The sequence below is a fragment of the Eleginops maclovinus genome, chromosome 1, assembly GCF_036324505.1.
Source record: "Eleginops maclovinus isolate JMC-PN-2008 ecotype Puerto Natales chromosome 1, JC_Emac_rtc_rv5, whole genome shotgun sequence".
Lineage (NCBI taxonomy): Eukaryota > Metazoa > Chordata > Actinopteri > Perciformes > Eleginopidae > Eleginops > Eleginops maclovinus.
Window position 1 is genome coordinate 18,360,748 of NC_086349.1, and position 14,366 is coordinate 18,375,113.

The 14,366-nt window shown below is 40.7% G+C and overlaps 1 protein-coding gene across 1 annotated transcript in view; it reads right to left on the reverse strand.

The window, feature by feature from the left end:
- Positions 1–14,366, reverse strand: part of LOC134872430 (dedicator of cytokinesis protein 3-like) — a 44,285-nt gene that overhangs the window by 6,499 nt on the left and 23,420 nt on the right. The window contains 31 exon segments of the mRNA XM_063895722.1: positions 42–221; positions 391–477; positions 1,826–1,992; positions 2,430–2,571; positions 3,373–3,477; positions 3,728–3,814; positions 5,300–5,448; positions 6,527–6,620; positions 6,702–6,762; positions 6,857–6,952; positions 7,064–7,090; positions 7,203–7,288; positions 7,407–7,555; positions 7,636–7,694; positions 7,794–7,894; positions 8,030–8,105; positions 8,297–8,391; positions 8,497–8,595; positions 8,705–8,851; positions 9,062–9,189; positions 9,300–9,492; positions 10,124–10,294; positions 10,691–10,772; positions 10,868–10,968; positions 11,057–11,140; positions 11,513–11,610; positions 11,694–11,846; positions 11,849–11,864; positions 13,420–13,526; positions 13,674–13,836; positions 13,975–14,099. Coding sequence (XP_063751792.1) covers positions 42–221; positions 391–477; positions 1,826–1,992; positions 2,430–2,571; positions 3,373–3,477; positions 3,728–3,814; positions 5,300–5,448; positions 6,527–6,620; positions 6,702–6,762; positions 6,857–6,952; positions 7,064–7,090; positions 7,203–7,288; positions 7,407–7,555; positions 7,636–7,694; positions 7,794–7,894; positions 8,030–8,105; positions 8,297–8,391; positions 8,497–8,595; positions 8,705–8,851; positions 9,062–9,189; positions 9,300–9,492; positions 10,124–10,294; positions 10,691–10,772; positions 10,868–10,968; positions 11,057–11,140; positions 11,513–11,610; positions 11,694–11,846; positions 11,849–11,864; positions 13,420–13,526; positions 13,674–13,836; positions 13,975–14,099 — 3,428 coding nt within the window.

Genomic DNA, 14,366 nt, shown 5'->3' on the forward strand with positions numbered 1-14,366 from the left:
ATGTTTAACGTCAACCCGATTATTTCTGTCTTCTTGTGTACCTCCTGATATCTGGCGATGCCTCCGTTCACAGCAGCATCTATGACCCCATTTAGGCACATGCTGAGCGGGTTGATGTTGCCATGATGCTGTCTGTGTTGGTACTGGCTGATCAGAGTCCGCAGCTCCTGGGTTTTATTCTCCACCACATAAATGGCATTCTCCAGAGGGCTCACCTCCATCTGGAAATAAATATACACAAGATAAAAGGGCAGGAAGAATGTGTATATCATTTATAATCTAACATACTCTCTGGGAAGCATGGCTACCATGTGAGGGAGCTTAAGAAGTCTAACATCCCTCAGCATGTGCAGGATGAGGTGATAGAGAGTGAATTTTTAAGCTGCTCACCACTTCTCTCCTTTCCACCTCCGCCCAGCGGGAGATCCCAGGGAGAGGACGGGAGAGGATCAGGGTCGTTCTCTCAATCCACAGACTCTGTTAAAGCAGAGAACAATGGTTATGCAGTCCACTATCAACCACATCTGGAAACCCTTCGAACACTTTAAATGGAAGTCTACGATATGGGTGAGCAGTCGGAAAAGCTTTAGAGGATCCTAAGTTAAAACTCCTGGTGTGGTTTGATTTCAAATTTAGGTTACTGTGTCAGTGGAAACTAAGGTACTACATCATGTGTGGTTTAAGTTTCCAAAGCCCTAATGGCTGTACTTTGACTAGAAAACACCGTGAGTGAGTAAAGAAACTGAGAGAAAAAAGCTTGTAGCTTGAAACTTTTAATAAATATGTCGATAAACAGAAAATAAATCATCAACAATTGTGATCATTTAGCTAAATTGTCCTTTTCTTTATGCTAATGCAGATTCCTGTCTCTGGCTTATGTCGTCATGATGGTGGATATTTCCTTCTTGCCACATTACATCATTCTGCAGTATTTTAATGACTAATACACCTGCGGAGAAATAATCTGAGAAACTGGAGAGGTAAGTATTAAGAGAAGTACATCTTTGTCCTGTTGATGAAAACACAGCAAGCTCTCTGAAAACCATCGCATCTCTCTGACTCTCTGTTTCTCTCTTGTCTCAGAATAACTCTCTCTCCCTCTACCCCCATTTTCTGATCTTTGTCCTCTGTTTTATCTCTCAGGTTTGGACCATCAACCTCCCTGGGACTAATCCGTCTCCCCCGCTTTCGGTGCATCATTCCAGATGTTTGTCCTTTGTTTGTCCTTAGGGATATTCAGCTATCTAATAGAGGTGATTCAGATTCTATGTGCATGTTTTTGTTCTTTCTGTATGAGTTGTGTTATTGAGTGTGGCCTGTTGTTTGTTTGTTTTGTCTGTCCTCTTCCAGGTTGCCATGGTGAGTCTATTTGTTCTATCTGTTGTTTGTTGGCACCTTGAAGTCCTCCTAGATCAATACTCCTCATATCAATATTTTTGTCATTGTGATTGTCCATACTGTCAGTTTACTAGGGTTTTTTATTCTGTGAACACTTGTCCTGGAAGATTATTAGCTCCATCTTTTTCCCAAATAAAAGGTTTTTAGGGGGGCAGTTTTCCTTAAAGGAGTCAAGAGGTCAAAGGATGGAGGGTGTCATATGCTGAACAGATTGTAAAGCCACTTGAGTTTAATAAGTGATATTGAGCTATTGAGCTTAAAAAAAAACGGACTTGACTTAAATATCAGCCAAAAATACCTCAGCATGAATCTAACCAAAGCTTTGAGTTTCTGTCCCATTACATGTTTTTTTTACTAGCATTTCCTGTAGAAACACTGAACAATGATGCAGAAATGGAGTGTGAGGGGCACTGCTGGTTAACCGTACCCTAAACTCATTCTCGCGGTCCTTGGGCCCCTTGTGGAAAGGCCTGTCATAGTGGAAGCGGCTGACATTGTTTATGCGATAGAAGCTCTTGATCCTCTCGGGCACACGCTCCAGCTGAGGCACATCAGAGATGTCTGACACTGGAGTCACTGCATAGATCTGCAAGTCTAGAAGCCAAGTGTCAAGGAAGTGACAGAAAGACAGACAGACATGCATATTCACAGAGGAGGAAGAGCAGGAGGGATATTCAAAAGAAATGCTGACAAAGGGGTTTTGCTTTCACTGTCTGAATCTGGAAATCCAATCCAACATGCAGTGTTACTATTTCATCTGTAATACCCTGCATCATTCATACATGAGCAAATCATAGTGCAAGCTGTAATGGTAAAACAATTAATCAATCTAATGAAAATGAAATGCCAACTATTTTAATAATGAATTAAAAGTTATTTATCAAGCAAAATATAAACTTTTTCTCAGTTTTCTAAAATGACAGGATTTGCTTTTATAACATTGAAAAATGTAAATGGTTTAATTAAAGATTGTTGGTTAGATAAACATGCAGATAACTGATGGCTTTAACCCAGTAAGCCGTGTAGGATACACTGAGCGTCACTCTGCAGGATGGTGTCGTCAGGTTGGTTCGGATGCTGCATGGCAATGGCTTGCGGAAATTCCCCCAGCATCCTTTGCTGGAAGTCCTCGAGCCGTTCATAGTCATAACCACGACAGACAAACTCCTTGTTCTGCAGAAAGAGAAATATCCACGATGACATGCTCATGAATAACTTTTGTACAAAACGCTTATAGGATATTACAAATGAAGTCAACTTGTGCTCTGGATTTTATTGTTGTAGGGCTAGAAGTACAAGAAACGTTAGTAAATACAAAAGTCCAATATTTTAACCCCTCTTCCAAATCCTGAGTGAATTTATTTTTCTTTAGCTGCTAAATATTTAATTATGTGCAGCAGCTAGTCACCAACTGTGTCTGCTACTGTTCAGTCCTGAGAAGCTTGTGTACAGATGGCTTTTAAAGATTTTTGCTTTCTAAAAACAGCTTCCTGCTGTTGAGTCAAACACTTGAAGAGAGAGTTAAGTTTAAAGTTCAGCTGGAAAACTAAACAATGACATCCAACTCGATTTAGAGTGTCTTTAATGAAATATACGACATTTAAACTTGTTATTTTTGTTTCAAACTAAACTGGATATGGTGAAATGACTGAATGAAATAGATTCTTAGAAATTGTAATAGGCCCATTTTCTTATGTTTTAAGACGATTCAGCAAAAATGTAATTATTTATCTAGAGCCTGATATTTACACAAAAAGTTCTGTCACACTATGTTGATTAATAACAGCAATAGCAGAGAATGGCTGGTAGAGGCATAACCCGTGTTGCTCCTAATTTTCAACTCCAGCTTTCCCTCTATTGCTACTGTAGCTGACTTTTTCTCCCGCTGAAGCATGAAGGAGAAATGTAGCCGTCCGCATCAGCAGAATCATAACTGTGTCAGGAAAGACAAAGATGAGATTTAGTAAGTCATACCCTGAGGAAGAAAGGAAACTTCCTGCCATAGAAGCCCATTCTGAAGAACTCCGGCTCGATCCTCTGCTGCTCGATGATGTTGTCATAATACGCTGCCTCCATTTTCTGTCACAGAATGATAAACATGCAAAGGAGTCATGATGAATAATGATTTAATCACACACATTACTGAAGGCTCCGCATATCCTGATGAGAGTGGGTGTGCACAGGTAATTTGGACATTGTGTTTGATGCTGTACGCACATCACACTGCATAACAGGGTGACGATGAGAGAGGGAGCTGGAAGTCTCACTCTCTGGCATCACAAAGGATGTTGGTTTTATAATAACAGGAAGCATGCAAGTCTTTACTTACCCGTATCCAGCTGAGGCTCTGATAATCATATAAAGTCTCGTACTGGAAAGCCAGCTCCCGGCAGAGAGAGATCCCATATTCCCAGCACTGCAAAGTAAGAGATAAATTAGATGAGTATAAAGAAAATAACTCATGTGAGCCTTATCATTTGAAAGTAAGCAAAAAGTATTGTTGCCTGCTGAAATATATTTATTTTCCAAACATCGGAGAAGGAATTTCATATTTGGAATTAAAAATAGCTCCAAAATGTATTTAATAACTAAGAAGAGGCAAATTTAAAGTTAGTCTTTCTTGATTAAATTAATTGATATGTACATTAACATCCCATCATTCATGTGTTGATTTTCTAACTGAATTTCTACTTATACAAGGTTTTTGTTGAGATAGCTATTGGAAAAGTGAATGTATGCTTTACAGTACATGACATATGGGCAGCCCTAGAGGATCGGCTCCTTCTCGGGTGTCCTGATAAATCTTTCTATATCTTCTGTAAAAAGGGGTGGCCTCCCTTTGTGTGTCAGGGGAGTGTGAGAGCCTGGAGGGGGGGGGATTTGTTTAGGTGTTGAGTTCAAATATCAACAATCTTTCTCCAGAATCACAGACTCCAACTTTAATTTGCTTATGTTGTCAACCTTCAAGTTGTTCTTGAGAACATAAAGCTTTCTATTTGTCCTGGACAGATTTTAACTTTTGTAACCACAGCAGATGAATCCCAAAGGTACAGAACCAGGACTTATTGTATTCTATGTGAGCAGCAATAAAAGTTAGATAGGACAAAGACTTATTGGAGAAAGCCACTTTTATCTCCTCCTCAGCAGCTCCCACAGTCCAGAGGGCATTGTCCTCTCCAAAGCACAGACACCAGTCAACTAATTTAATTTTGTAGATGAATACCAGCCAGGAAGGAGTGAGTCAAGGAAGCAAATCTCATTTGAGCAGATATCTGACCCACACTGTGATGTGGGCTAATCTTCATAGATATTTATATGATATCATATTCAGTGTTTGCTTTAGTGCAGAAAGCTATTTTATGATATATGCCAAAGCAATAAAAACGAGATAATGTTGTTTTGATAACCCCACGGTTTTGGTTTTTTGAACTTCACGGTAGAAAGGATGGAAGTGCTGGAAAATAAATGTACTCAGGTGCTGAGATTAAGTTCAGTATTGTTATACTAACTTGTGTTTTTCTACTCCTAATCTTGCTTTCATTGGCATTATTTGTATTTATATTTTTCTTGTATTGACCTACGTCTGTGTTATTGGACAGTGTGTTTGTACACGTCTTGTTCCTTGTTCGGTACCTGTCTTTGCATCTTCTTGTTTGCACCTAATATTCATTTGTTACTTCTCTTGTTTTTATCTGGGACCAGAAGCAATTGTATTCCTCTGTGTACTGTATAGTTCTGTATAGATGAATAACCATAAATTGTCTTCCTCTTATCTCTATTTTGGATTTGTCCAACACAATCCTACCAACACTGCTCCATCAATATAAAGCTAACTTGGAATCCATTTAAACATTCTTCTGTGAGGCAGGAGTGAGAGATAACCCTATAAAAATGCACTTGCCTTGCCCTTGTTGAAGTAGTGGAGGATTTTACGACTCAGGTTCTCCTTGCGTTGCCACTCGCTCTGACAGGGATAGTGAAGGAAGTCTCTCAGGGGCCGGTCCTCCCATTGCAGCAGCTCCCAGTACAGCAGCAGAGTGAAGGCTGCCTCTGTAGTTGAGGGGGTACAGGTCAGAGGTCATCAGAATAACAGTGTATTAACTGCCATCTAGTAAACTGCCAATGATGAACCGTTTGCGGACTGGGGCCACAGTGATACACTGATTTGTGAATAGGTGGTAAATAGCAAAAATCACAAAATGTCAGGGTGTTTTGGTACATTTGCAAAATCATATCAGCTGCTCTCAGTCCTTTTTTCACAACTTTTTTCTCAGTTGCTTCAGCACAATCTTATAATTGCAATTATGATTAAAACAATTCTCAAACCCAGGATTGGATGGCAAATATAGTTTGTTTCATTTCATAACAGATTGAAATTTCTATTTTTGTTTGGAATTTTATCTTAGTTTCACCAAAGGTATTCAATGAGAATATTGTGCACAAGAGGTAGGAGAAAATATAGACTGTACGGAAGAATTCATTAACAGGGCTGAAAACAGTCCGTCGATTGATTGATTAATTGAAAGAAAAAGGTTGTCAACTGTATGGATTGGCTACTTTGTGTTCTTACATGAAATATGAAATACTAGCTGTAGTATAGAAGTGTTACTCGGATTTAATCCATTCGATCCACCGTGGAAAAACAAAGACAATGATGCTTCTATTTTGAATTCACTTACTCTTTGAAGAGAAAACATTTTGGGATAATGATTTACAAAATAAACACATGTGCAATCACTCTGCAGAACAGTAAATGTGTTTAAGTCATCTTGCTAGCTGCCTGTTGTTTGTTCTATTTAAGAGATGAAAAGGTTTTGATTAGTGATATTTGGCTACTTTAACATGCACACAATACAGCCACCACTGCCGATAACATGAGTCAAGCAAGAGCACTTAAGCCATTTACAAGATCACATGGAGTCACAACTTCCACTGTTTTCTTTTTCACATATTTGTGAGTGGTATTTCCAGACCTGATTCTGTCATGATTCTGATCTCCATTATTATGTTTGTTCATGCTTCCATTAACCTTTCTCTCCTCCACCAATTCTGCCTCGGAAATCAATGAAAGATGGGAGACAGCACATGCAGAGGAGAAAAGCATGAAGGAAAAACCCCTCTCCTTTACCTGTGAAGTCCTCTGCTTGGAGATGCAGGTCACACAGCTTGTGGATGTAACGGATGTACATGTCCTCCTTGTTGACCTCCGATTTGTAAAAATTCTGGGGATGAATCAAACATAACGGTTACAATCTCATTTTACTCGTTATGTAATGTATCATAAATGCGTTTTTAAAACTCACCATGAGGTTGACAGAACCGCCAATTTTCTTGTTCTCCATCTCATCTCCTTTCATGCAGTCCCTAAACATATATTTCAAAATATTACTGCTCTGCAATTCCACGAAAAATAACATCAGTTTGATTATGTGCAATGTAATCTGTAATCTGTCTATACCTGTAATCCAGTAATCGCTCTACAAGTCTTGTGACTGATGTGACAAATGAGATCCCCGTCTCTCTCCAGGTCTCCTGCTCTATCTTCTCCAGCAGGCTGCACATGAAACACAGTGAGATGTTCTTACTAAAGGTGACAAGCACAGGGAGTAAATAGATATGAATGACAACGTCTCTTCGTTTTAGCTGTGAGAGCACTACAGCTCACCTTGGATAAGGACCAAACAGTTGGGTCCTGCAGTGTGACAGGCAGACAACACAGAGAGTATGTTAGAGGAAATACTATGAGAGCAGCATCACTCTGAGTATCACTCCACATCCTGACTAAACACAGGTTTGATGCTTACAAAAGGCTGAAGAGCTCTCTGTGGTTATCATCGCCTTTCCCATCTGATACCATGCTGTCCAGCTTATCCATCAGCTCTGCCTCCACCTTCAAACACACATACATTCCGCAAAAAGATGTTGTAATGCCAAAAAGCTGTCCATTTCTTTATCTCAACTGCTGCATCACATAATCTGCAATCTTTACATAACAACGTCATATTGACCTGTTTGAAGTTGCCATTTTTCCTCTGCTCCCAATCCATCATGTCGTGGAAAATTGGGATCATAATATTTCGTACTTCTGTCTGAGGCACCAAGGTGACGCCAAGGAAGGGACCCATCATTCCTGGGATGAAGTGGGGCTTGTTGTCACCTGGATTACAAAGAGTAATTGTTGGTAATTTCATAAAAGCTTTCTGTATTTTGTGCATAGATTCAGGTTGTCTGATGTACCTAATTTCTGCCACATACTGAAGAGCTCATAAGCCATCATGACTCTCATATCTCCATGCCTATAAAGAAAGGAGTAGTGCAGGAAGAATGAACAGTTAGATAAACAATAAACCTGTGTTTGAGAGAATCCACACAATAAATATCCTGCAGTTTCTTACTTGTCCAGGATTTTCTTTCTCTTAGCTGGGCCGAGTGCCTCCAGCTGCAGACTGGGCTGGTTGATGTACAGCACAGTGAGGCTGAAAAACGAGTTCCACACCTAACAAACCACAAAAACATGGGTAAATAAATGATATGTGGATTCGTTTATACAAATTTTAGGAATGTATTCAATCCATCACATAGTCTATGTGCTGGGTGTCCTAAATGCTAGCCCCCGGATGCTCGGACACACCTTGAAATCAAAGTCAGCCTCGGAGAAGTTCTTGTGCAGCGCCGGTGACAGGAACTGTGTTGTCACTACGATGATGCTGCAGAAAGCAAACAACACACTGTCAGCTTACAGAACGAGGTAGCTGCCAAAAATAGATGAATAAATTGAAACACAAGCGTCACCTTCAGATCAGGATTATCTTATGAGACTCTGATCTAATGGTTGGCTGTATTCCCTTACCATCTCTGGGACAAAGACTGCATGACAGAAATGGAAAAGCAGACTCACTGACTAGTTAGAAGCCTCATGACGCTCCAGTCTCTGGGAAAGATATTCAGCTTCATCAGATTGCGGAACACGCAGAAGATCTTCAACAGGAACTCCTGAAAAGGATTGTATTAGTAAAGTGTTGCAGTCAAGGTATGTAATAAACAGGCTGAAGCAAATTATTAGATCATGTGCAGCTCCGTAAGCCGGAGATATCCTACCTTTAACTCCTCTTTGCTATGGAAGTTGTTGAGTAGATGGTGAAAGTGGAGCTCTGTCATCTGCTGCAGCAGAGAGAGAAGACAGGAAACATACTCCCCCTGCCAAAGAAAATGACAGAAATTGACATTGAAGGTTAATCAAAAATATTAACTAAAATTGAACCTGTTTTAATTGCACGTCAAAAAGACACATTGATTGGAAGCTCACCGTTATCTCCGCCGTGCACTGGGGACAGCGTTGGCCTCTGGACGTCTCCACAGAGTGAGACTTGCTCATTATGGACAGTAGGGTCTGCAGCAGCACATCCAGAAGGCTCTCCACCATCATCTCCACTTCCTCCTGAACAGAAGACTCCTGAGACACACAGACATGCAAACATGTTCCTTATGGGAAGGCTTTATTCAGTGTGCTGCCATGCTGCAGTTGCATCACAATATTTCAATCTATTTTTAAAGTAAATGGGCATTTTATATTGCATTTTCTAATTAAATGAAACCTTTTTTGTAATCACAATCGATTATAAGTCCTATATGCTGAGTATGGATATGGTATAATGTTTTGTACCATGGAGCTAGTCTTAATTATGGCAAAGATGCTGCTAAGGATCCCAGAACAGATGAGCAGCTCCCTCTGCTGGCGCAGATGCAGGTGGATGTGATGCAGAACCACTGGCAGCAAAATACTACGAGACTCTGTGGGAAGACAGGAGGTAAAGAATGAAGGAGGCAGAGTGAGGATAAAATGTATTTTAGTTTCTACAGAAAAATTAAACACTTTGCATAATCATTAGCCAGTGTCCCACCAGGGAAGAAGAAGAGGCGGCTCTCCACTGTACGAGCGATGGACTGCAGTTTGACTACATCCATGGACTGGCCGATGTCAACTGTGCTGGGCATGCTCCCTAGGGTGCCCCTGACATATTCGGCTACCTCCTGAACGGTGAACATCTGCAGCAGCTCATCAAAGATATCCGGGAAACTGTTCAACAGTGCTGCCTGGTGGGGTGAAACAAAGGACACAGATACATGAGTTTGAAGGGTGCATACAGAATAATATTGTCATAAAAAGCTGCACTTACATGTTTAAAAGCAACAGAAAACATCCCAGTAACAGGAAATATTCAGTCACACAAAACTAAGTAAACCCGGTATTCATCCTTTAGAAGAAGCATCAACATTTTAAAGCACAATACATGACCTTCTACAGCCATAATCTGAATTAAGAACTGATTTAGGAAAACATCATCCAATACATACAGCATTTACTGCATTGTGGAACCAACACAGGGGGGCACTTGTGACTTACTGAGATGGACGAGAGCCCCGGAGCATGATACCACAGAAAAGCATGCAGCTGCTCACACCTCTAAACTGTCCCAGAGCAAGACAAGGACAGGGCGAGGGATTAAAGCATGAGTCACACCATGCACAGATGAGAGGTGAAATAAGTAAAAAGAATGAAATGAGAAACAAGTTAACACAGAAAAAGGAAACAATAAATCATGAACGCAAAGTAGATGGATAAAATAAAAACGTAAATAATTAAAGATAAAAGTTGCGGACCAGTTGACACACAGTATGTCTTTGGAGCAGTAGAGTTTTTATCGTGCATTGTAAACTATCTGACCTGCGTGAACACCAAGTTCTCTGAGCTGCGGCTGTCCAGACTCAGGACGAAGCGGATGGACTGGAAAAGCTCCTGGATGCTCGCTCTGAACTGCTCCTCCTCCATCCCACAGGTGGCTCTGGAGTACAGGATGCGAGACTGGACGATAAACTTGAACAGGTACTCTAGGGCCTGAGGGGGGGAGGGAGGAAGTAGAGTGAGAATTGCAGTCAGTAAATGTAAATGTCATTTTATACAATGAATTCAAAAAGCACTGAGCACCAAATGGGTATGGTTGATCATCCAGAGAAAATCCATATCATCAATAAACTAAAGAAAGGTTTCCAATTTAGAGAATATTTCTTTTTTTTAAAATGCAATTCAAAGACCATGTGGAAATGTTTCACTCTGAACCCGACTGCAGAGGTTTTATACTTAGCTTCCTCTCTCTAAGCAGGGAAGTCCCTCACTGAGGCCTTATATGGCTTCACATTACTCCTTATCAGTTCCTCTGTGACCATTTCCTTCTAATTAATCCCAGCAGAAGGAGCCAGGACAGACAAGAAGGAAGGGAGTGTGATACTTTACCCTCATGGCTTCCTGGATGTGGTCCTGCCGGACGACCTCAGCCGAGCGGTCCATGTACCACTTCAGACATCGAATCAGCTCTCTGCAGGGACACAGTTTAATAATATGAGGGTCAACATCAAATGTGACTTTGCAGGTTATTAAATTGAGATTTTTGTGTGTGTTTTAATGTTTTACTTGTATGCCAAAGCTCCAGCAAAGTGATTTTGGATGTAGGAGTCCATGACAGGTCTGAAGTGGTAGAAACGGCTGTCCCTGAGCAGGTTGATGATGAAAACCTAAAAACATAATCATATAGATGTAATGCCTTTTTCTCTGCTGACTGGCAAACAAATCATGTAGTAAAGTATAGTTTAATTTTCCTACCAGTGACTGGAAAACCAGCGGTCCATATTTATCAGTGTTGTCATCCAAAAGACAGAAGAGCGTATCCAGGACATCTCGCAAGAACTGTGAGGAGAAACAAAGGAACACACAGCTTCACATCAAAGGCCTCGCTGGAAACTAAAATAGAAGCAAAGGGTAGCCCATTCATCCAAAAACACAGAAATAAAACCTTTTTTTAGTTCTTAAATGAGGTTTACACTTCAAAACAAGATAAGATATGTTTCCACACCATAATAGATCTTTTGCTTAAATTGAATATAAAATCAACAAAGCAATAAGTCACACTAAAAATGTTCCCTTAGAAAATCACTTTCTGTATCGCAATAAATAACATATTTTGAGTGTAGTCAAGTACCCCCAATAACCTCTCCTGCCACACAGAAGGTAGCATTAATAATTATCTTTATGAAATATAAATAAAATGACGACAGTGACCTTGACAATCTCTTCTCCACTAATCTGACGTAATCGACCGAGGATGTCCAACACCCTGTCTGGATGTGCCTTCCAGTTGAGAAGAGCCAGCAGGTCCACTGGAAACAAGTGAGTGAAATCAAATTGAGCTCAATTCAATCCTTTGGAAATATAAATAAGACACTGTAAGGTGTTGAATTACCATTTTGTGTGAGTTTGGTGGAGCAAAGGATTGTGGAGACCCAGAACGTTTCTTTGGGGCTCCTCTGGAAGGGCAGGTTTGCCGGCAGGTTGGGGCAGCTGTTGAAGTCTTCTTTGCAGCATGGCAGACTCAGGTACAGACCCTGGTTACTAAGGTGGCGTTTTCATCACACTGGAGGACAGATACCAGAGGGAACGGGAAGAGTTATTACGTTTTAAAGGCGAGTTGGTAGTCAAAGAAATAAAGGAACAATGGCTTCACCATCATCTTTTTTGATGAAAGATACAGTTCAATCTCAACAGGTTATTCTCACATTGGTGACAGACCTATGAGAACATTTTGTCCGTTCTTCTCTCTCTCAGCAGCTTTTTTTGTGCTACCACAATTTTTTTCTTTTTATTCTGAGGGTGATACTTTCAGAGTGTAACAACAAGTTACAGTGGTCATAATACAGATTGCAAACTCACTGGATACAGATAATCATTTATGATTGTATATTTATAACGACATGTATCAAATTGTATGGCACAGTAGATATATTTCTTTGAAACTATTGTTGGGCATTTTGTATTTATTTGATGGTGAGACAGACAGACAGACAGACAATACAGACAGACAGACAGACGGACAGACGGACAGACGGACAGACGGACAGACAGACAGACAGACAGACAGACAGACAGACAGACAGACAGACAGACAGACAGACAGACAGACAGACAGACAGACAGACAGACAGACAGACAGACAGACAGGGGAAAGAGAGGGGATGAAATGCCATTCCCAGGCCGCTGCCATAAGGACCCTAATGGTATACTCTCTATCCAGAAAGCCACAAGTGCGCCCACACAAAAGGTTTCTACGGTTTTTAGATTGATGATAGATAAATGCAGCACATTATCTTTTCCAGTAAAAGGCAACTGTATTTTTGCACTTCACTTCTAAATTTTACAGAATGAAAATCTGCATCCTTTTGGTTGATTATGTCATGCTTGAAATATTAAGACAATTCTCTAACTGCATTGGTCCTTCATGAACAGGGTTCACAGTCCTGAACAATACTTTAAATGGCACTGTTTGATCAGTCTCTCTGGGGTTGCTCAGCTATCACATGGTATATACCGTACATGTTTTAAGTGAAATAGAGCAGAGAAAATGGATGGTGCATTTAATTACATGTTGGCAGAGCACATCATGACCCAGGGTCCACTGCTGAGAAAACACAATGAAGACAAACAGAGAGCTGGCAGCAGCTGACACCCAGCACGAGACGCCCCGCCACAGCTGGGTGACTTTTAATTTAAAAGTTCAAGACACAAAAGGTCATCGTTAAAGAGACAGCGAAGTGTGTCTTGTTAATATTGTTACATAACAACAACCATGATGACATTATGCATCGTTTTGATAGTTGATAGAGAACACTGTATTTCTAATATGTGTGTTAAAACTTTAACATTGAACTGAGCGACAGACTTTACTATGTGTGCATAAAGCAATAAACATAATACTACCAGAAATATACCAAAATGATTTGTTCTAAATTCAGAGGATGAGCAATAAATAGATAAGGACATTTACATTTTGAGTGAGGGGCAGGACAAATAAGACGTCCTTCTCCCTGCTTCTTTCCATCATGGGCTACAAAAACACTTGCTTAAAGTGTACATGTTTTTTAAATAATTGCCATGAGTGGAATAAAACTAATAAATAATAAACCTGCACATACCTTATACACATATAGCTCATGGCTTTCATCTGACAGTGTGGTCCCATCCTCCCTCATCAGAGGAGTGAACGCAAAGCCAAAGAGTTTCTTCTCTCCCTTGTCTTTAGCTGAAAAGAAGCACATCATAGTATCATGCATCATCATACTGTATCTACAACGCCCAACTACTTGTATAACTCAGAGCGTGATCCAATCTGTCCGAATAAACTCATACGCTGAGGGATGACTGCCACTGGGTTGCATTAGTGACTCACTGGAGCAGTGTCTGAACTCGAAGCGTAGGTGGGATCCTCTGAAACGATCTATGGGAATGGGCAGCTTGACCATCTCACTCCAGCGAGGGCTGTTGTTGTGGTAGAGGACAAAAGACCGATATTCGCTGGAGCTGGGCTCGCCGCTGCCCAAACTGATGCAGTCCTGGGAAGAAAGGCAGCACAGTGGATTGTTTTTAGTGACATACAGTATACTGTTAATGACATATCAAATTAGTTATGACACAGAAGGAAGTATGGGAGAAAGGTTATACTCATTAACTCATGTGCATATGTGTCATACTTTGAGTGTGTCCCCGTCGGCGTAAAGTACATAGAGCGTGACTTCGATGTTCTTCTGGACGCTCTTGCCGCCCCTCTCAAACTCTCCCTTCTCCAGGGTCAGATACAGGTCGTTGCGTGTGTCACCTTAGACAAATACACGGGGGAAATGTTACTGAAAGAAAATTCTACCAACACATCAAAGTCGGGTGAGTACTACTGCCCTGTCGGTTGGGGGAAAAAAAGTTTTTAAGTTAAAATAGCTGGAGGTTGATGGCGCCTAGTCAGCTGAATTCAAATTGCTCACAGAGGCCAGAAGTGCTTGCTTTCATTTCGCAGCCTAACGCCTGGAAAAGGATGATCCATCCCACAAATGAAAATATATTTTATAGAATTTGGGTAGGGTTAACAATT